This window comes from Astatotilapia calliptera, chromosome 3 (assembly GCF_900246225.1).
Source record: "Astatotilapia calliptera chromosome 3, fAstCal1.2, whole genome shotgun sequence".
In the NCBI taxonomy this organism is placed as follows: Eukaryota; Metazoa; Chordata; class Actinopteri; order Cichliformes; family Cichlidae; genus Astatotilapia; species Astatotilapia calliptera.
The window spans coordinates 9,013,974-9,036,483 of record NC_039304.1 but is presented as its reverse complement, the minus strand read 5'-3'; the positions used below and the strand labels follow the sequence as shown (position 1 = coordinate 9,036,483).

Below are 22,510 nucleotides of genomic sequence, written 5' to 3'. Positions count from 1 at the left end.
AGTTCTATTGAACTGAGATCTGTGGAGGCGGTCTGAGTGCAGTGAACTCCCTGTGATGTTCCAGAAACCAGATTGAGATGATCTGAGCTTTGTGAAATGATGCATTATCCTATTGGAAGCAGGTATTAGAAGACGGGTACACCGTGGCCATGATCAACAACAATACTCTAAACTTTAAATGATGCCCACTGGGTGCTAAAGGGCCCAAAACGTGCCAGGTAAATATCCCCCATATGATTACACCACCAGCAGCAGCCTGGCGTTTTACTGCAAAACAGGATAAGAGGCATGCTTTCATGGTGTTTACACTAACTCTGAGTGTTGCAGGAGACATTAAGACTCCTGATGTCAGTTTGGAAGATGTGTGAATTGCATCCTGTTTCCTGTTCCAGCTGAGGGGAGTGGCACCCAGTGTGGTCCTCTGCTGCTGTACCCCATCGGCTTCACGGCTTGACATTTGCACTCAGAGATGCTCTTATTCATACCTTGGTTATAACAAATAGTTCTTTGAGTTATTGGTGCATTCCAATAAGCTTGGTTTGGTCCATATCCTCTGGAATTTCCAGAGACTGTGCACCCAGAGGACTGCTGCTTATTGGACAGTCTTAAAATACTTGACCTCTGACCCGGAGGTTCAGGCCACGGAGATTTGAACTCATGGTGACGACAATATCATGAGCCTTTTATGGCTAGTTGCTGTGTCCAATCTTTGTTTTTACTCACCCTCTGAAAGATATTAAGGCTTTTAAGGTATGTTTCCTAAAGAAAAACCTAAAATCACATATTGGTGACGTGTGAATGTTGCAGAGAGCTGAACAGAAATCAGAATTCTTGCAAGCGTATATAGGCAGGTTATGTCCCCATATATAACAACACTAGTTTGAAATCCGACAGAATGATAACAATGACTCTCGTGTCTTGATCTGGCAAATAGGAGAATAAATCACGCCTGTGTGTTCACGTGCGATCATGTTACATGAGAAAAGTCGAGAATATTTATATGAAAGCACAACTACATTGTTCTGTGTATATGTCAAACAGTTACCTGCTGGCAGATTTTCATGTTATAGATGTTTCCTCTAAACTCTGATGCAAAAATGACACAAATTGGTGAACAAAAATTCATCCGAGTGCAGGAAATTGTGTCCAGCCCTCAAAATTTCCAAGAGGGAGGACCCACAGACCCCAAGCTTAATGTGTCCCCACCCCACCACGCTCCCTCCGTGTCAGTCATCACCCCACTCACTCTTCACTCTGGTGGGGCTGAGATACGGACAGGTCAAGAGCAGACAAACAGGCAGCAATCGCTACACCACTCGATTATTTATTTCTCTTATTTAAAACCTTTTTTTTTTTTTATGTGCCCCCAATTTTCCGTCTTGTCGTCTTTCTGCCTACTTTCCTCTCCCAAGGCGGAGACGGTCGCTAAGCAACCCGCACAACACAACACTGCAGCTCTCCAACTTGGCTCAGCGCTCGCCGTGCCCCTGTGGTTTCAGACAATCAAATACACGGGTGCGTGCGAGTGTGCGTGCACGTGCTCGCACAGAAAGCGTGTGTGAAAGGTGAAAGCTATGAATAGTTTCCATCTCATAAGCAAAAGCCAACAGTCCCTTTAGCTTTTAAGAGCTGCCTCTTGACTCGAGTGCGGCATCATCTTGCATTCATTGAGGATTTATTGCAGGGCATCCAACTCTGAACCGCCTTCCACTGAAAACGCAAAAATGAGTGAGGCTGCGAATCTGTGGAAACGTGCTTTTAATTCATTTGAATAAAACCAGCAGACAGCTCCCTGTTGTGCACGGAGGCGTCCATCTCCAGACTTATCTTCAAGGACAACGCGATTCATAACAGAGTACAAATTTGTGTAGAAATAATAGCTACAAAATTATAGCTCCCATTGCTTGGCAACATATCTGAATGAATGAATAAATCAAGCAACCGACACAGGCTTTAAAAAGTGATCGATTTAATCAGTGTAAAGATCCAAGGCTTTGGTTGGAGCACGCTGAGCTTCTCACCAACCTGCAAAGACACTACAGGAAAGCGCACCCCGGTAACAACGCGAGCATTCGACAAACGGCTGCAAGTATTAATGCAATTAATCAAACACAATGTCTTCTGAGCTGCTAGCACCACTCACACAGGTACAAAAGCACCACAACTAGTAGGAGGAAAACAAAAAGGAAAGAGCACATTTCAAGCAGCAGCTGCTAATTACAAGACTTTCACAGATTGTTTTTGAAGTTACATTCAAAAAAAAGGAGAATCGTCATCACGGCTTTACAAAAATATACATTTGTGGGCATGCACGGAGCAACGCTACCTGTCGCGTCTGGCACTTTAAAAAAGAAGCTAAAACCAGGAGATCCCCGTCACTTTACAAAAGCGAAAACTTGAGAACAAATGGCACTTACTGTAACTATAGCAGTGAAAGATCTCCGGGGAAGCATCGCAGCTACACGCACACGTAAACAAACGCTCCCGCCGACACGGCCGAGAGCCGAGGCGCGATCAGCAGACACGCACGCACGGACACAGTGAGAGGATTTCACTTCCACCACATGTATTCTTATTCAGGAAGTAGAGTCTCTACTAAAATGAAATAAAGGTAAATGTTTAAGAAGAGGCTGGTTATATTTGATTGTAATGTCCTAACGTCTCCTTAGAAAACACCTCTTATCTCAGCATTAAGGCTTTAAAGAACCTCTTAACTTTTGGCTTTGACATTAACCTTTTTTTTTTCCACGTTCTGGTGAAGTTGGCAGTAAACTACAAACAAACAGCCCGCTGACGCTCTATTTGTACAAACCAAAATCAGCTTTACACACAAACATCACATGGCATGTGTAACTCGATTTGTATCAGCTGAGTGCAGTGACAGATATTCAGGCCTCTGCTGCTGTAGTGCTCTGGTCTTGGCTCCCTTCAGCGGCAGGGCTAAGCGGTCCCGCCCACCACAGGGTCAGGACATTGTCCTGCCGGGTGTCTTGCTGTGACATCACAGCACCGCTCCCCTCCGTGTCAGAGGCCGAGTCACCCTCGCTGTCGCCGGGCCACGGGAACTGCCGCTGGCCGCTGGATGTTGCCAGCAGCGGCATGAAGGGATGGATACTGTAGAAGAAGAAGAGGAGAAGGACGGAGCAGCAGAGGGGGGCAGAGAGAAGATCCAGGAAGGGACAAATGAAAATAATGGCGTGATAAGCTGTGGAAAAAAAACTGTTTCTGCTAGCGTGACATGACTGGACTTTCAGCTATTGCACACGCAGCATCACGCTTGAAAAAAGAAAATGCACGATTCATTTCACAGAAAACAACTGAATTACCTCAGGCTTTGCAACATTTTATACATAACTGCTGCACATTTACACCATCTGTGTTTAATTAAAAGTCAACGTTTCATTTTTAGTACATCATTGGCTTTATTCTCTGCAATCACGTATTCACAATCAAAGCTGTTTTTTGTGCCAGAGTATCCAGAATTATTGAGAAGCTGTGGTTTGGTTTTCACTCTCTGCTCTCACAAAGCAGTGACATGCCTGACTAAAGCCAAAGCTGCTCTGTCACTGAATGTTTTGGATCATTTGTTTTGCCTCCTATGATTTTGTGAAAAATGACTGCATGACCCAAACAGCCTGACACAGCAAAACAGCAGCATAACTGAACAACAGCGTAACATAAGTGAATTAGAAAAAGCTGAAACTTTGTTAATTGCTTGTTAATTTATTCAGTTTTGTTTCTACCGAACAACAATGCAGCTGATCAAGATTAGCTTCACCTTTGTAAAATAACACTTTTCCTCTCATGTTAATTATTGAGAAAGATCCACCTTCAGTCTAATATTATAAATGTTTTCATTACTGGAATCTAATCTGTCAGTGAGCTGGATTAGATTAGTAATCATACCTGACTCCGTTGGTGCAGTCCCAGTACGCCTGGAACCTAAGCTGAGGCTGCAGTAGTTCTTCATTACCATCAGGAGGCGCTGTGTGGGTGTCCCATACTGACACCACTCCCTCCGTGTCTCCACTCAGCAGGTACCTGCCAGATCTAAACACACACAAACAGAAACACGAGTGGGAATCGGCTAATACGACGATCCTTGCTGCTATTTAACACAGAAAAACCAGACGAATCACATCACACTCATATACAACAGGATCACTGATGCAGTTTCCCTGTTACTTACTGATCGAGGTCAAAGTAGATGCGCTGATTAGTGGCCACGTTCCTTTTAAGAGAAAACACAACTCTTCCCGGCTCTCTTAGGTCCCAGCACAGGATTTCTGGATCCTGCACACACACACACAAAAGAATTTCCATGAAATCATTCGTTCCCAAGCCTGGATGCTAACTTTATCCATCACAAACAACTGCCACACAACAAAAGGCAGTCAGAATTTATCTTCACAGCCTGTATATAAAATTTGGACATAGCCACACTAAGGTCATTTTGGGGTTTGAAGCTTTAATATTAACATTTTTGCCAGCGTTAATGCTTTAGAGCCAGAAGTCAGCACGAGAGAGACTTCCAAGTTAGCTTAAACTAGCTAGCATGGTTAGCAAGCTGCATCAATAGATTTTGTGTGCTACACGCAGTCACTTTCATGCATAACTGTAACAAGCTGATAATTCTTGATTTCACTACTAGAACATGAGCCATAAGCATCTTGAACAGTCTGCACCTCGCGGCGGGACATGCTCGTCAGATAACTTTGGTTAAAAATGTTCCCAAAGGCACAAACTTGGCTAAGTAGTGCAGTTCAGTAGCTGAAATTAGCAGAAGTGAGAACCAGGAATAAAGCAGTCTCTTCCTCAACTTCAGCACTGACTAATGTCCAAGTTTGAAAAACCCAAAGATCATCAATGATGGAGAAGCTCAGGTTGATCATGATCAAATCACAAGTCACTGGGAAAGCAGCAAATATGCCATTTACCAACATCTACCATTTACCAACATCTGTAGTTTTTCAGCCTCAGGTTTTGCCACTTGATAAAGCTTCAAAAAGCCAAACTTTTTGTCCAATTTCTGTTCTGAGGGTTGAAAACTCAAACACACATCTCTTCAGAGGACACAGAGTACTTACAATAATCATAGATAAAACAATAAAACAAGAACTATCAGACTTTTGATTGATAGCTATTACTTTCAATGGGAGCTCTATTAAATTTAGGACCTACCATTAATCTTCCTTACACACTGCCTTGATATCATTTCTTCAGATTAGAGCGAACCTGTAGCTGAATTAGCTGGCATACAGTTTGCAGCAGGAGAATAATGTTAGATGCTAGCTTAAATATTTCATTTTAAGTTGCTGACACATGCTGAGAGGACTGAGTATCATGTAAAGCTTTACATCATACTTGTGTATTTATATTGTGCAAAGCAACATCAGTTACCTGCTTAACACCCAAACACAACTGATAGTTTGTGTGTGTTCAGCAGCGATTGTTACCTTCGGGTATCTCTCTGCTTGAAGCTGTGTGCGAGTCTGTTCGTGCGTTACCTTGCGGCCGCCGGTGTACAGGTAGTTGCCGTCGGGGGAGAAGAGCAGATGGGTGAGACCTCCGTGGTGACGGGTCGGCAGCAGAGCCAGCAGGGTGCCGTCCTGGCAGGAGTAGAGGCCAGCGCAGCGGGAGTAAGAGCCACAGGCGTAAACAGATTGGCAAGGGCTGAAGCCAAAGCAGGAGATGATGCCACTCTGGCCTTGCTTTTTCACTGCGGTGAGGACAAGAGAGAGCATTTGGCAGCGCTTTCAGCACTTTATAGTTCACAGGACACAATTTGCAGTCTCGTCGACTCAAAGTTGACTTTTTGGCAGTTCAGACATTCCGGAGTCTGTCCATAAAAGCAACAGATTTCTCAGTGATTACACCAGTGAGCCAACGGATTACAATCTCAAGGTGATGATGGTGTGTGTTAGTTAAAGCCTTTGCTGGATCTGCCTCTGCCAATTTAGAAAAAGTCGTTCAAGTACATTTAAAAAAAAAAAAGAGCTTCCAGTGAAATGATGCCATATGAATGTGAGACGGAGGAAAGAAATGCATCACAGTAAACATTGTGTTCTCCTTGGTTTTTGTCAGAAGTACATAATAAAAACGCTCCTTGTCAGTTTGTTCGAGGAGGCTTCAGCCTGTGAGATGTGACAGCCAGCTGTCAAACAGCAACTCACTGAAAACAAGAAACAACCGACTTCACATTATCCTCCCTCTCACGTCTGTTTACTGTCTAAGGGTTTCAATTTCTCACAATATTTCTTGTGAATCCCAAAACGTTGATTCTGTTCATCTGGACGAAGCGTTTGGTCACTCATGCGAGCGGCTTCTTCAGTCTCAGCTGACTGCACGTTTCCCCAACCTTATAAACCGACCAAGTGTGTGAACTGTGTCTTAATTCCACATATTTCACATACGAGGGTCAGTACTACAGGCAGAAACATGGGTTCCCCAGTTTCACCCATTGTGGCCAATTTGTATATGGAAGAAGTGGAAAAGAGGGTTTTGTTATCCTACCCTGGGACACCACCAAGCCATTGGTTCAGGTATGTGGATGACACCTGAGGGAAAAATCAAATCTCAGGACGGACCACAATTCATGGATCACATTAATTCTGTGGACCGACACACCAAATTCACCAGGGAGGATATAAAAAGTGTTAGCCGTCTTAGACTGTGAGATTTCCATCAGTAATGGGGGACATCTAAAAGCTGACGTGTACCGTAAACCTACACATACGGATCAGTATCTAAGGTTTGACTCTCATCATCCACTGGAGCACAAACTGGGTGTCATCAGGACGCTACAACACAGAGCGAACACCATCCCCACAGACACAGCGGCCAGGGAGGCAGAAGAACGGCACATCAAGAAGGCCCTGAGTAAATGTGGTTATCCCAGCTGGACCTTTGTCAAAGCTGGGAAGGCACCTAAAGAAAGCTCCAGCCGATCCAGGACAGAAGGACAACCGCTGCCTAAACAAAAACCTGTAGTGATCCCATGTGTGTCAGGAGTATTGGAGCAGTTGAGACGCATTTTCTCTAAACACTTTCAAACCCCAAAACACGCTGCACCCAAAATTTGTCAGCCCAAGGATCAGGTCCCCCGACACAAACAGAGTAATGTAGTGTACGCTGTTAAGTGCCAGGAGGATTTCTACATCTGGGAAACAAAACAACCCTAGGCTAAGTAGTTAGGTGTTCTGTGTTGTCCTAACTCGTCAGGCCAGAACTCCACAGTCTATTTCCACCTACAGGCCAGCGGACACTTTGAATGATGAGGATGTAACATCCTGGACAGGGAGGAACGCTGGTTTGAGCGCAGAGTCAAGGAGACCATTTACATGAAAAGGGAAAGACCATCTCTGAATCGAGGAGGGGCCTAAGGGTACATCTGTCACCATCTTACAATGCTGTGATTGCAGCCATTGCATCAATGACCAGTGGTCATGGATCATTGGTGATGACAATATGCAAATTAATGATTTAGACTGACTGTCCATGGTTTGCCACTGGTGCTAGTTTCAGTTATTATGCAAATACTAGGAGAAACCTGCAGTCAGCTGAGACCGAAGCAGTCATTTGGATGAGTGAACAAACCTCTTCCACTGAAAACGCTTCATCGAGATGAACAGAACCTTTTAGGATTTACTTACCTGGACGATCGAGCATGCATCACGACATTTCTTGTGAACACTATTTATTTATAGCTGCATTTTTGAGTGTCGTTGAAGTTTGCTCACAATCAGCAAAACATCCAACACAGAATGCGTTAAAAATGACGCTGCTGGTAACAGTATCATCAGAAAGTCAGTGTCTCACTGCAAACTGACACTTCTTCAGTCACTCTGACAGCAGGACTTCACCGCTGTGAAGGAACAATGTGTTTATAGCACAAGGGTGTAACCTTAAAGCAGTGTTTCTCAAATGTGGTAACAGTATCCCTGAGGGAACTCCAATTTAATATCCTTGTTTTCAGTACAGTCGTTAACTGCTGTAAAACCTCACACAGGAAGAAAGCAATAAACACAATCACACCGGCTGTGAGCAGGAGGCCAGCTTCTAATATTTTAATGAAAAAAAGACAAACTCAATTTGTGGTGATACACATATTTGTGTTTGGCCTGATGAAATGAAACGAAAAGATGTTAAATGGGTTTTACGTCACCCGATTGAGGAAAGCTCATCGACAAGCTTCAAGGTGAAAGCCGATGAGACGTTGACGACTGACCTATTGTGGGTCGCTCCTCACAGTCTCTGCCCGGGCGCTCGGTGTGGAAGACCCTGACCATTTTGTCAAACCCGCAGTAGAGCTGCGCGCCATCTGGAGAGAAGCACAGCGAGTGAGCTGCCGTCAGCTCGTCCAGGTGATTGTAGGGTCGGAAGCTGGCTCGCACCTCCCCGTAAAATGCATCCCACACATGGACGGGGTTGTCACGGCTACTGCTGGCTAGACTGAAGAAGAGGAGGTCGAAATAAATAAATATGAATGAATGATTTAGAAATGAATGAGATGAACAAACTGAGCTAACGGAGGGAACAACTAACATGTACTGCAAAACAAACATACAGCTACATGCTTCGCCTCATTATGAAGACAAGGCCGCAGCACATTCTTATTGATCCGCATCAGGGCCAAAGACTGAGCCATGCCTTTTTAACTCTAATTATTGAGCACTGAACAAACGCTGAAACATCACTGCCGCTCAATTAGACAAAGGAGATGAGCCCCCGCCGCTGCTGCCGTGTTCTGTTATGGCCCCTGTGAGCCGCGGCTTTATTCCAGAGCAGGGAAATGCCCAATTATAATGCTAGACTGCTGCTAGCTTGGAGCCATGCCTAGAACTCAGCGCAACTTAACCGAGCCATAACAGGGGCCCTTATTCCCTCTCTACAGGAGGGGCATCAACAACACACGGCTTTTGGCAGGCAGATAGTTCAAGGAGCGCAGAGGGAGAAACAAAACAGCGATGTGAAAAGAGGGAGAGAAAGGGTAAGCAGGAGACATGGCTCTCCTGCTTTGCTAGATGTTTTCTTTTAATCGTCACAACCGCAATCTTTTATCTGACTGCTACAGTCAGTCGGTGTACTCTGTCCGACCACCTGACTGCGCCCTGCAGGAGCTCCTGTTTGATAGATGGCAGCGATCTGAAGACAATCACGAGTGTTTGCTGTCAGTTTCCATCAGCATTTGGATTATAGACACGACTCGAGCGCTTCCCTGCCCGCGAGACTTTTGTTGATGATTTTGGTTTGTCCAGCTCCAGACCCTCACCCACTAACATGGTGAAAGCTGTACGATGTGAGGATGTCGGTGCCAGTTCTGGGCCTTGATCCACTCAACTGCTCGAGGGTCTGACTGAAGGATGATGGGAGTTGGGGGAGTTGGGGCTGAAGGGTAACACACCACGAAAACTGCTGGCAACCTGACCTCGGCTCATTAGCTCAGCCTTACTTCTCTCACCGCAGACGATAAGCAGCCTTCACAGCGACGGCTGGATGCTGCTGATGCTAACTTTCCTTCACAGCACACACACACCAACACTCAGTGATGTCATAATTGCCACATACTTGCTAGAGTGCACCCTTCTAAACACAAAAAAAGGAGAAGGAGATGAGAAGCAAAGCCTCGAGTCAGGGATTCACGAGGCCCTTTAGGTGTTGTCTGGACTCAGGAGTGCTGTTAGCGGGCTGAATCGCACTGTGGGCCTCAAACAGGCGAGCGGATTGCGACGAGGCGGACGAGACGCAGGCCAACTCTTCACTCGTAATGAGAGACATCAGAAAGCTTTTACAGCTTCCCTCCTTGCAGGCAGCCAGCTTCCACAACCGCTGCACATACCTCTGGGATCAAAGAATGAGACACAAGACTACAACAAAATCTTCTGCATTCAGACAGTCTATTAGACACACTGCAGCACAAAGAAAAGCCGACAAATTCACCGGGAACCCGATCCAACCACCCGAGATTAGAAACTGACACAAAACACAACCCGGTGCTTTTTTCAGTGTATACACATTTCACCGTCTCCAAGGTGGACTTGAAGCGAGAGGCTTAGGGAATAGTTTGAAAAAGACCAGGTTCAGCTCACAAGCACGTGTCCGGCTCCAAAGAGTTCATCTTGGGGTACCAGCAGTAGTCATAGATGGTGTCTCCTTCTGCCATCCGCAGCACTGGACTCTAGCAGAGAATAAAAGAAAAGACAGACAGTCAGTAACAGAGGGACTGAGACCTCCTGCATTAAGAAATGTAGGCCAAAGGCACTGGCTGGATCCATCAGCTCTGAGGCTGACACTAAATAAGTGGCTACCCAGAAAAATTCAATTTCAAAAGCCAGTGGAAGCATGTGAGAAACAGAGCAATCAACAGTCAATCTTCTCCTCTCATTACAAAGGCTGCGAGATTTCAACTAGAGAAAATGGATTATATTTCAATTATTTTTGTTCAGTGATCCCAATCAAACCAGCTTGTAATACAATTAAAAGATCGGCTCACTACTTGACATTTCGCCCCGACCAAAACACAAAGTCCATTTTATTCCCACAGATTAATCTTCACTAACGCGTTTTATCAGGCAGACGTCTCAAAGGATTTTTGTTTATTGCAACAAAAAGCAAAACTGACGTTTAGTAATAACCTTCATAAACATCATAAACAGGGAAGCTCCAGATTAGACTGAGACTGCTGACCTTTACAAATGAAGGAGTCTTTATAGCTACGTTCATCTTTCAACTGAATTTAAATCCATAAAATAATGAATATTTGCTCTAACATTTGTTTGTTGCTTTCTCATTTCCCGTCGCCTGTCCGGCCCCCGATGGCAAGCTATTTGTGTACTCACCATTTCAGGAAGCAAGTCCCAGTTGTAGCTGTAAATCTCTGGAGGGATGTTGTACACTCGGAGGACATTGTCTGCACTGTTTGTCAGGATACAAGAACCATCAGGAGCCCTAGGTAAGAGGAAGAGGAGGGATGACAGATCATTAAAGACTAGAACAACAAGTACTCGGGCTGGGTTTGTGTGCATGTTAAAGTAACACAAAACACACATATAATACTAACATATATGCAGCTGCACTATAGCATGTAAGCAGCTCGTACACAGACAACTGTATTTATAGCATTAATTAAAGAAAACTGACCTTTTCTGGGTCAGAAAGGTAAAGCAGAAGTGTTATAACTAGGGATGGGTACCGGTGTCCGGTGCCATGATGGCACCGGTTCTGACATAAACGGTAGTAACCAGACCGAAAAGCAGCGCACATTTCGGTGCTTTATTTTCCTGAGCTGTGATACACTTCTAGCCAATCATTTTACGTTTCCCAGGATAGTAGGCGGGGCCAGGTACGTACGTTCAGTTAGAGCAGAGCTACAGATTAAAAATGTCCAAGGCGAAGCGGTCAAAAGTCTGGCTGTACTTCACAGCAAAATATGCAAACTCAGCAGCAACAAGTGCTTTAAGCTGATACTGTGATACTGTCAAAGGAGGTAACACCTCGAAACTGATGAAACACCTGGCGACGCATAGCGTTTTTTTTAAAAGCCGAGAAATGCGCCGTATTTGATAGCTTGCTGCGAGACCTCACACCGTGCACATCTACTGCGGGTGGGTTGCCAGTTATCGGACCCGGAGCAACATCCCCCAAAAACCCGAAGAATAGAGTCCTGGCCCCTAGCCCTGCCAGTGTAGCAGAAATGATGAGGATGATGATGCAGCAGCAGCAGCTGTTCTTCTCTGTGTGAGTAGCTTCATGTTGTTCATGTGTAATTTACGTTGAGTAGGCTAACCACGTTATTACATTAATGCATGTAAGGTGAACTAGCAAACATCATCATAGCTACATGCGGCTGTCTTCTTGTTTGATGGCAGATACTCCCTTCACCCTGGACAAAAAGGCTAAAATGACCAAAGAAAAAGTGGGAAACAGTTAAACCTGAGAGGTTTTTGGACAAAGTTTGTGTTTTTTTTCCATTGTTTAAGCACTGCTTCCAGCCAAGAGTGATGCCATATATGCCCCATAGCTGCAGAAAAGGCTAACATTGTTATCTTTTTACAAAAACAAAACAAAACAGCTGAACATGAGAGGTTTTTGGACAAAGTTTGTGTTCTCCATTCTTTAAGCACCGGTTTGAGCACCGTTTGAGCACCGGCACCGTTTCAAAAGTACCGATTTGGCACCGGTATCGGATAAAACCTAAACGATACCCATCCCTAGTTATAACTGGTACTGGTAGGTTTGAGTCTATTACCCTAATTCTCTCTGGCCTCCAATTAAATATCACATTGATTTTAAAATCCTATAAAATCCTAAATAATATTGCACCTAGCTGTCTTATTTGATCAAAGCTCAGGCTCACAGTGTCAGCCTGCATACTGTTCTGCCCAGACTACATACTAGTACTCTGCCCATTGGAAGCAACCAGTGAGTTCAGGCGTGACATTACTGGGCAGTGTGGTTGTAGCAGCATCTATTGTGCTCATGCAAACAATGATGGAACCTCACATGTTGATCTGATGCCTTTCCGAGAACTCCAAGTCCAGTGGCAAAACTCAAATATAGCGGCACCCCAGTGCTACCTACCTCTCAGCCCCCCTGCAGATGCACACAGTATCCATTTCAAAGCCTTACGTCGCCTTGTTTTTGTGTCTAAGCCCAGTATGTAATAACCATGAATACGCCCCTCGCAATGTTTTCTTCATATATAAAAAAAGAATTTACCATTTGCAGCCTTTCAGGTAGTTCTCCGGCAGGTTGGAGTACTCTGTCCAGGAACCAGTCAGCATTTGAGGGTTCTGGGTAAAATCTAAGCTGAGCCTGGAGACAGAGAGACAAGGACGTCCTTGGTCAGAGAGGCGCTTGCAACAAGCTCACGCACTCCACTAAAAGCTAGAGCTCACATTTATTAGGAGATGAGCACTTAAAGGTTTATAATTGAAGACAATTTTAAAGCTCATTGCTATTTTAGGCACACATCATCCAATGAAGTCCCTAGCCTCAGTCAAACACGCTCTGTGTATAAAACACAGTGGAAACTTCCAAGTAATAAGCTGCTTCATTTACACACAGTGACACTACAGCTGATTGTTAATTAGATTTCTATTAGTTGACTACATTATTTTTCATCCTGGGTCATTTTCTCCAAATTTTAGCATAATGATGTCTGACAGCCTCAAAATGATGAATCAGTTAATGCTTTGGTGCTTTTAGCTGCCCCACTTAAACACGAGTGTCAATTAAAAAAGCACTTCTCAACATCTAACAACACATTACTAAACACGACACTCTCACTGTCACTGATAAACTTTAAGCTTCAAACACATGTTGACTGCATTGATTGGACTGTTAATTATTTCATCTGTTCACAGTCTCCACCCACTCAGCCAAGTTCTGCACTGCTTACATAGTTGGTGGCTGGAGCCTATCGTGGACTCACATAGGTCTAGAGGTTACAGCCTAGACAGGTTGTGCATCCACCACAGAGAGACTGTAACTCTTCATGCACAGAATCACTGATTAACCCCACATGCATGCCTCTGGAGTATGGGAGGACCATACCTGACACATGCTATACGGCCTGTCACCTTAAATTCGTGTTTGATGTTTTATGCAAAGGATTTTGGTTACTTGGCAGATAATTTTAAGGTAGTTGCTAGGCAACATGATGTTGTTACAATGTCCAATACAGATAAGAACCTTCAGAGGCCCAAGATGTACATTTGGTTGCTCAGCGCCGGGTCAAGTAGGAGGAGTTGGGGGACAAACAAACACATAGTCGGAGATTTCATGTATCACAGTATGAAGTAAAGACCCAGTGTTAAACAAACACCGCTCTAAATGCTCCGTTTCAGACAGGTTCTTCTACTCTTGCGACTTGTATGACAGGGAATACCACTGTTATGGTCATTTCAGGGGCACAGCTCTGGCTGTGAGTACAGAAGCCCCGCCCACCTGTTGTTCACAAGGATAGCTACTGTGAAGCTACCTGCTGGTTTTTGAAGTCCTGCACTAAAGCCACGAGATGAGCGTTTCCACTGTCGCCATCTTGGGTGCAACAGGCCAGATGAGATTGTGCCTAGACCTTGAAACTGCACACTCACTGGTTGATTCTTTTGATTGAAAAGTCATTAGCCAATAGTCTAAGGAGCTTAGAAAGAAAAGCGTCTGGACTTCTTTAAGTTGCTTGAAGACGTTTCACCTCTCATCCAAGAAGCTTCTTCAGTTCTAGGGTCAAATGGTGGAGAGTCCCAGATTTAAGCCCTGTGGGAGTGTCCCCCCAAAGAGGGACAAAGGACCCCCTGATGATCCTCTACCTAATGACATGAGCCAAGGTGTGAAAATGATTAGACTACGATGACCTGGATGACTGAGAACCTTCACAGACTCATTAGCCAATGAGCATGCAACTCTAAACCATAAGACCTTTTCTCTCTCTCAATTCAATGCAGTCCAAAATAACCAACTGCGCCCATTAACTTCTGCACTGGCTTCCTTTTGTTTTTACCTGAAAAAGACAAATTTACCAGCTATGCAAATTGTAACATAAAAAAAGGGTGTAAGAAAAATTAAAAAGTAAACTTCATACTTTTTAAAATATTTTTCAGATGATATCTTCTGTGTTCATCTGCTACAATCTCTTCTAGCAGTTTCTGCCTTTTTATGAATGCGCATCTTGTATCTCAACTCTGCCTAAATATTGCAAACTTACTCTACGTTTAAATCTACAAATAAACCTTTTTTCTTCCACGTACTGTTGTCCGTCACCGGGGCTCTCTGCAGATCCATCACCGTTGTGTTCCTCCTCTGGTTTTGGCCCTTCTTCTCCATTTTGATGGTATTCTTCTTCTTCCTCCCCGATGACTACTACCTCTTTCCCACTATGACCTCCCTCCTCACACTGCAGCAGGTCTCCTGTTCCTGACAGCAGAAGCCAGATTAAACACAGGTCATCTGTAATCTTAATTTATATTAATATATGCATATAATCATGAATTAAAACAGACACAGTCCTGTACCTTCTGCTGTTTGGGCTGGCATTCCCTGCAGCGAGCTAGGCTGTGTTGGTGTTTCTTCATGCCTCTGACCAGGCTCCACAACCTGATCCTGCCCCACGCCCTCCTCACTCATCCTCAGCCTCTTGGCAGATGGCGAAGCCCCTTCCTCTGAGATCTCCCCTGCACCTCCAGGCAGTAAAGGTGGAGGCTGTTGAGGGGGCTCATTATCTGCTTCGGAGTCCTGCCCTGCACCACCTCCACTTTCACCACCTCCCACAGAGTCTGACATCTTTGTTTACCTCCCTCTCTCTCTCTCCCGTGAAGCCCTCCACCCAGCTTTCAAGCGCCCGGTGTCCAGCGGTCGCTGTCAGACGTGGGTGAGGTAGGTGCTACTGGGGTAGTGCTTCCTCCTGCAGTGTGGATGTTTGAGTCTGTTGGGGTACGAGGACATCACAGCACCCACCAGCCTAGGAAACATTGAGTCGAGAAAACATGAAGACGAGAAAAGCGAGACCAACAATGAGCTCGTCAAAACAACGGAAGACCATGATAGCACGTTCACGAAAACCAGGAAAAAAACCGTTAAGTCAGACTGAAGATAAAGTGAACGTGCAGCTGCTGTGAGGGGAGCACGTCACTGCCTCACAGCACACACCTGTGGCTAGTCGTGACTGCCAGCTGCCTCACCAAACTAGCATACGCGTCTATTTGGTCAAGTTAAAGCTTGAGCGATACATATTACATTCTTTCTACATGTCCACGCACGCCCGGTTGCTATTATACATAATGGATGATTCTGGTAAATAAATCAATTAGCGACATTTGCTTTAGCTTCTTATTGAGCGTCCCTTCACATCGGAGCACACACTTTAGCCCAAGTTAGCATTAGCCTACGTTAGCAATCTGATGCTATATACCTGTGTTGTGGCTTGCCTGGCCTTTAGTTGTGTTCGCGGTTTGGCCGAAAAGCAAAACCCGCAGAATCAAGAGTTTCACCAAAAGCCGGAGAAAAAGACCGAACACACAAAACTAATCGCCGTCTTTCTGCTTCGGGACTTTGTTTCCCTTCACCATCTCATTAGGAGAAGTTGTAAACACTGCGGGCGGCCATGTGCTTCAAACTATCGCGAGAGTTCATTGGACGAGACGCGCTCAGTGAGTGCTGATTCTATTATGTGCGGATAAGCATGATTCATAACAAGATGTCTTCTTGGTTTTTTACTCAAACTTCATAGATAACCAAAGAACACACACAGAGTCGGTCACAGCTAAATGCTATTTATTTAGTATTTATTTTGTTCTTCAAACAAAAGCCAAACTATTTACACTTCTTTTCAGTTGTTCTTTTCCAAAACATTTTCATTACATGTATGCTGTTATTTTAACAACATTCAACGACATATTAAGTGAAGGAGATGGGCTGACTGGGGTATAACCATGAGTCCATCATTACAGTCGGTGTTACAGTAACCAGCAAAACTGAACCAGGTAATCTTTCCATCTATAGCTTCTATCCTGAAGCAGGCGGGTCAAGCTGCTCATCAACCAGGGTCTTTAGACACAATACTGTGGTTTCTCTGATCATAAAAGCTTTTGTAGTGCAGTAAAATAGACTGATGATTCATCCATCACAGTATAAGCTTTTTAAAAAATGTGATAACATTTAAAGTAATAATTCAATATCAATTCAATGCCAACTGTGGCTACTTCACTTACCTATAGAAGACAACTGCACACCACACCCACAGTTGATCAGAAACTTTTAACAAGTCTAAACTGACGGTATTCAATAAACATCAGTTTCCATTTGGATAAAAAACTGCATATGTTTGGTTATAAAGAAGGAAAAAACAAACAAACTATAGAATGACTAAAAACACGAATCTCTTAAATTTAATGAGACATACAGAGTAAAGACGTGGTCCGAGAAGACCTTTCAGATTTCAGACACACCACAACCTGGTCGCTTCCGTATCGATTCAGTGCCATCACTGATGGTCAGCAGCACTATTAGATACACAGATTTTAGTGTCAAACCCCACAAATACTACAAACCATCATGCATGCCTGTTCTTACAAGCACTCATAAGACAAGTGTGAATCACTATGTCAAAACTGTAAAAAGATCCAACTCCTAAAACATTTTATTCCCCTGGAGTGTAAAGAAAACAAATCAATTTGAGGACGACCTGCCATTCTGGTTCAGTTTTGCCGAGGACTGTATCCAACAACAGATACGACACAGCAACAAGCACGTGCTCTGAGATGAACCTCTGCATATCACCCAGTAAGCCCAGCTCCAGGCAGCACAGACTTCAGCCCTTTGTCAAGCCTGCACCTTCAGCAGTAATCTAAATAGGAAATCTCAACGAATCCACACTTTATTTGGATCAAAACGAAAAAAAAAAGGGCAACAAAAATCCAACCACCAGTAAAATTAGATCAACCAAAAAGCCCTCATTGCTCTATTCTTTAGTTAACTAGTATCTTTAAAGTAGATCACATTTACACTTTTATACAGGACAAGTCTGTCAGCGAACAGACGTCTTGTTAAAACGCTCTTTAGAGTACAGTTAACGAGGTGGTTTCCAACTTAAACTGAGAACGTTTTCATTAAGCCATTTCAGACTGAACTATACAATTTAAGGCATGTTGAACAAAGAAATAAAGCAAAAGCCATTATGGAGAAAACTCAAAAACACTAACTTTTACATTATTTACAAAGCTCAGCGTTTATGCTGCTGGGCGTTGATGCTTGTGTGTCTTTGTGTCGTTTGATATTGTGTATCTCTGGTGTGTGTGTGTGTGTGTGTGTGCATGTGTGTGTAGACATTGTTCCAGAGGAGAGCCAATGTAACTTTAGCTGAGTGTGTGCATGTAGTGTGTCTGCCTGCTCCTTTGGACTTGAGAATTTATGTGACATATGATAGTTTTGTGTTTTGTTTTCAAAAGTCCTTTTTTTCCTTGTACAATTCTTTCAGTTCATCCAGTTCCACAGCAGCAGCCTTTTGCGATGGCTGAGATGTAATCCGGCCACGTCCACCAAAACTCATCCCAGCACACTGTCTCTGACATCTGGGCAGGAGAGCGGCTCATCGGTCCCAATGGCTAGAAGACCTTTAAGACCACCATCCGAGAGTTTTCCGGCTGAGGTGGATGATGAACTTCTGGGCAACGCAAGCCTTTGTATCCTCTTCTTAGATGGAGTGTGGGATTAAATCCTTAACCGAACACTTCCAGCAAAAAGGGGATGAAGAGTTGATAAACCTGCAACTTCATCTGTCCAACGTATAATGCCATTGGCCTGCCCACACTGAGGTCAAAAAAAGTTTCTTAGGGTCTAAGTTCAAAAGGACAGGTTTAGGGTTCACTGGTTCATGGGTTGGCTGTAGATAAGATCCTCCTTGCAGAGGGCAGCAAATAAAGCACAGCCAGACTCCTGTGAAAACACATAGAAAGAGTGCAAGACATAATCAGCAAAACTTGGACACAGGCATTAACAGAGGACAGGACTGTATATAAATGATGGAAGTGGCAACTGTTAAAAGTTCTGTTGTGAAGCTTTGAGCTGAATATTTCCACTGTGGTGTTTTTGTGATGAACAAGGGTCAGTGCTTATTGAGACACCAGGGCATAGACTCACAGGCTACCCCACTTTTTCATGCTAACCGGCACCAAAATTTGTTAAATGAACATAAAGTTTCAGCAAGACTTGAAATGCCCACAAGACCACAAAGTCTTTCACCAGGAAGAACTTTAAATAAGGTCACACTAAAGCTTCGTTTTCTTGTAGCCTTCCAAACGCCCTCTGCTGGACGTTAGCGAGAGAATGCGAGTTACGGCAACGCTACACTGGCTTCACTTTTTATTCTGGCCGCTACATCTAGTTTTATTACAGCCTTACGATGATCATCTACCACAATTTTAACTTGCCATAGTTAATTATCAATTAATTTAACAAATCCATGAAGGTGCGGAAAGCAACCTGTAACTTTACGAAAGCTTCATTGACCAATAATTTTTGTCATAGTTTGTCAGCAACCTTTTTCCTGCTGATGGAAACAAGTCAACTAAATGAAAATGTATGGATACTTCCATCAGCAAATAACAAGATGAAGATATTCTGGAGAGACTAGATCCAATCTGAATCAATTCATTAAATTGAGTAATCTCCTCGTGCAGTGAGGTTAGACGCACAAATTTGATCTTCCCCGGAAACAGTAAGTTCTTTTGTTTTGTTTTTGAGGTGGCGGGAAACGACACAACTCCCATCCTTGTTTCTCATGAAAAAGCAACAATTTTGAGGCTTGAGAGGAAGAGAAGACACATGTACACAGTTCACACGTCAAGGAAAATAAGAGGTTTTGCAAAACGTGTGGAGCGCCGCTCACCAGTAAAAACACGACAAATTCTAGATTTTGGTCAAATCGATTTTAGATTTACTATATTTAGTCAACTAATAGAATTTAGGCAACTAAATTATGACTAAAATTAAAAGTTTTAGTCAACAGACTAAATTTACTGTGAAAATTAACACTGTAGAAAAGCATTAAACAAAAACAAAAAGGATAAAAACAATTAAAATCCTGGAAGAACATCTTACCAATGCCAAGCACTTGTCCTCCGGTAGTCACTCTGCAGCTCTTGAGGCTGTCATCAGTGTCCATCTCTTTACTGTGCGTGTTGATCAAACACTCTTGGTGGGCTCTTTGTAGCCACTGCAACATCCATTTTGATAAGTAGCTATCAGTCAGTCTTGGAGCCACTGCAGCATGGCCACCACCTCAGTCCATGTGGTTTTACGTTCCTTCCCCGATTACTTCAGGGCTACTGGCAAACTAAACTCTCAGCGAGTCCCATCTCAAACTAGATTTAAAAAACAAAAAAAGATTGGTTTTCTTGAAGAACATTCACTCCATATAATCAATGAATTTTCCTTCATCCATTTTGCATTTTTTTCTTTCTACTCTGAAAGGTAATACAAAAATATGGTTATGTACAGGAGGTGGGAGAAGACGAGCTTCTCGAGTCTCTTATTTCAGTTTGGGAATTTCTTTTTCAGTGACTTTGTCAAAGTCGTAGCAATCCTCCTGTTGTAATTGTGCTCCCATCCCCAAAATTGTACCTCACAGCTTGAATGAACAAAAGTGCATAGGTGAGTCGGTGAGGGCAGGGTGCGAGTGCTTTCGAGGGCTGAGGTGAAGACGAGAGCACCGAGCGGATGCGCTCATACCGTCCTCTCAAGTTCCCCCTCCAGGGTTTGCAGCCCTGCACTCAGTTCTCCACAAAACACAGCCCCATCCTTGATTTTTCTACCTCCGCTCCGCGGCTGATCAAGTCTCAGGACCCACGACACAGATCTAGTTAGAGGATCCTGTCCATGTTGTTGTGATGCCTGCCACTCTTCCTCAAAAACAACGAACCAAAATAAACAAAAACGCCACCACACCACTCAATGTCCTTATGGCAGAAGCGCACTTGCAAACCCCACCCGTCTCATGTGGGAACAAAAAAAGATAAAACAAAAGAATAAAACTGCACCCACAGATATCCATGTGGCTTGTAAACAACCAAAGCTCCAGTATGGAATAGAAAGAGTCCTTTCTTTAGTCACCATTTGTACGACCAGGATTGTAGAGGCAGTGTGTTCAACTGTATCCATCTCGAGTTTGTCTCTCTCCTCCACTGTGTAAATGAAAAAAAAGAAAGAAAAAAAAAAAAAAGACCCCGCTCAACTCTTTGAAGCTTTTTTCGGTTTTGTTTCCATTTTTGAAATCTTCTGAGGAACAAAAACAAAATCTTGTATCAGCACGGGTTTCTTGTCATTTTTTTTTTTGGAATACATTCAATATTTTCTTAAGAAAAGAAAAATAATACACACTTCACATGGCAAAAAATGAAAAAAAAAAAAAAAAGGAAAAGAAAATTAAAAACACACAACAAAAATAGCAGCCCCAAGTGCTCATCTTAGTCCAAATACTTTTTAAACTTTGTATATAATGTATATATTTATATATATTTTTCATTTAAAAAAGAAAACTCGTCATTATCAAATTGCAACAACGAATATGTAACACAATATGCTAACATTTCATGCACCGCTCTGTGCACTTGCACATTAAGATGCTGTATTTTTTTTAATTGTTTTTTTGTGGTTTTCTGTATTTCAGAGTCAGAAACTCGACACCTTTCATTCACAAGTTCGAGAGCTGACAAAAGGCAACGTGATCACACCCCCAGGAAAAACACGCTGGACTAAGCCTTCCGATGGATCACCCCTAGACTCAACTAGAAATATTTACCATACCAACGTACATACTTTACATACACTGTGCTGAGCACTGACACGCACCACACTCGCTCTCAAAAAAGAGTTAATGTCTCGATGGCCATGCACCCTATCCAAGTTCTTAGGCACAAATGTGCATTCATACACATACAAGAAAACAACAACAACAAGAAAAATGAGTACCTGTAGTTTTAACTCATTTCTATGAACAGTAAATGAACATGTACTCTAAACACGCACACTGAAAATCTCACTCGCATGCGCACACAGTAATGTCCCTCATGATTCGCCACGTCTGCTTAGTCCCTTTCAGGTCTAGAGACGGCTCCCCATGGGGAGAAGCTCAGGGAAATAAACTAGTGGTGGTCGTCATGTGATGAGAGCAAAGCTAACATTTACAAATATATGCATTTCTGGTTTTCTATCAGGGGATGAAGAGCTGGTGAGAGAAAGGATGTGTTGTGCAATTGCCCTCTCTCTCTCTCTCATAAACACACACACACACACACACACACACACACGAGCATTCAGTCACACCCATAAAACACACACGTCCTTGTCTGGAAAGGACCACATACATACACACATACATACACACACACACACACACTCACTCTAAACATGAATACAAAATGACTATCCAAACAGAAAAGACAAAAATGGCCTCTTATGTTTCATACATCTTGGTAAGCAACAAAAGACAAAAAACTTGTGCAGACTGTATATTACTGACACAACTCAGCCGCCACACATCAGCCACTCCCAGTCGCTCATACACATTCACAAAAATATTCACTTCTAACTAACCCCATTTGTTTTCTTTTTTTTGTCGTTTTTCTTATTTCGTTTTTTTAGGCAAGTGCAAATCTTCAAGTTTTTTTTATAATCCATTTTTCAATAGCTTTACTTTTTTATATAAACGTAAAAAACAGAACCAAAAAAAAAAAAAAAAAAAAATGCTAAACAAGAGAAATATCAACAGTGTTTGTCTTTTGAGAAAGGATTTGCTCTCTGATAAGGTTTCAACTAAAGGTCCCCCTGAATTTGAAAACCTAACGTCCCGCCCGCTCGGCCCTGCTCGCTGTTTTCACCGCCGCCTTCCAGTTCTGCTGCACACGCCGATAATGTGCACGTACACACACCGTATGCGCACTGATTCTGAACACGCACGCATACACACACACGAACAAAAAGAAAAACTATTCAAATCCCATCTCAATAAAGTGCATTA

General features: G+C 43.3%; 1 protein-coding gene across 4 annotated transcripts; it reads right to left on the bottom strand.

Moving 5' to 3' along the window:
* Positions 1–1,949: 1,949 nt before the first annotated feature.
* On the bottom strand, positions 1,950–16,156 carry wrap53 (WD repeat containing, antisense to TP53). 4 transcript variants are annotated; one of them, XM_026161640.1, is made up of 11 exons: positions 15,908–16,156; positions 15,012–15,457; positions 14,730–14,907; positions 12,718–12,813; positions 10,839–10,947; positions 10,089–10,177; positions 8,228–8,451; positions 5,508–5,719; positions 4,190–4,293; positions 3,907–4,050; positions 1,950–3,114 (listed from the first exon to the last, which is right to left on the bottom strand). In XM_026161640.1, the coding sequence occupies exons 2-11, from the start codon at positions 15,277–15,279 to the stop codon at positions 2,889–2,891; spliced, it is 1,650 nt and encodes a 549-aa protein (XP_026017425.1). In that variant the 5' UTR covers positions 15,280–15,457; positions 15,908–16,156; the 3' UTR covers positions 1,950–2,888. The 4 variants fall into 4 exon arrangements, with proteins under 4 accessions (XP_026017425.1, XP_026017422.1, XP_026017426.1 ...); XM_026161637.1 differs by having other exon boundaries at positions 14,730–14,913; positions 15,908–16,155; XM_026161641.1 differs by having other exon boundaries at positions 14,748–14,913; positions 15,908–16,154.
* Positions 16,157–22,510: the final 6,354 nt, after the last annotated feature.

Excerpts from the sequence above, each read along its gene's own strand:
- wrap53 (XM_026161637.1), bottom strand. The coding sequence starts at position 15,279 with ATGTCAGACTCTGTGGGAGGTGGTGAAAGTGGAGGTGGTGCAGGGCAG. Across the intron at positions 12,814-14,729 it reads CAGTACGTGGAAGAAAAAAG|GCTCAGCTTAGATTTTACCC; the intron begins GTTTATTTGTAG and ends CTCTGTCTCCAG. Across the intron at positions 8,452-10,088 it reads TTGGAGCCGGACACGTGCTT|TCTAGCCAGCAGTAGCCGTG; the intron begins GTGAGCTGAACC and ends CCTCTTCTTCAG.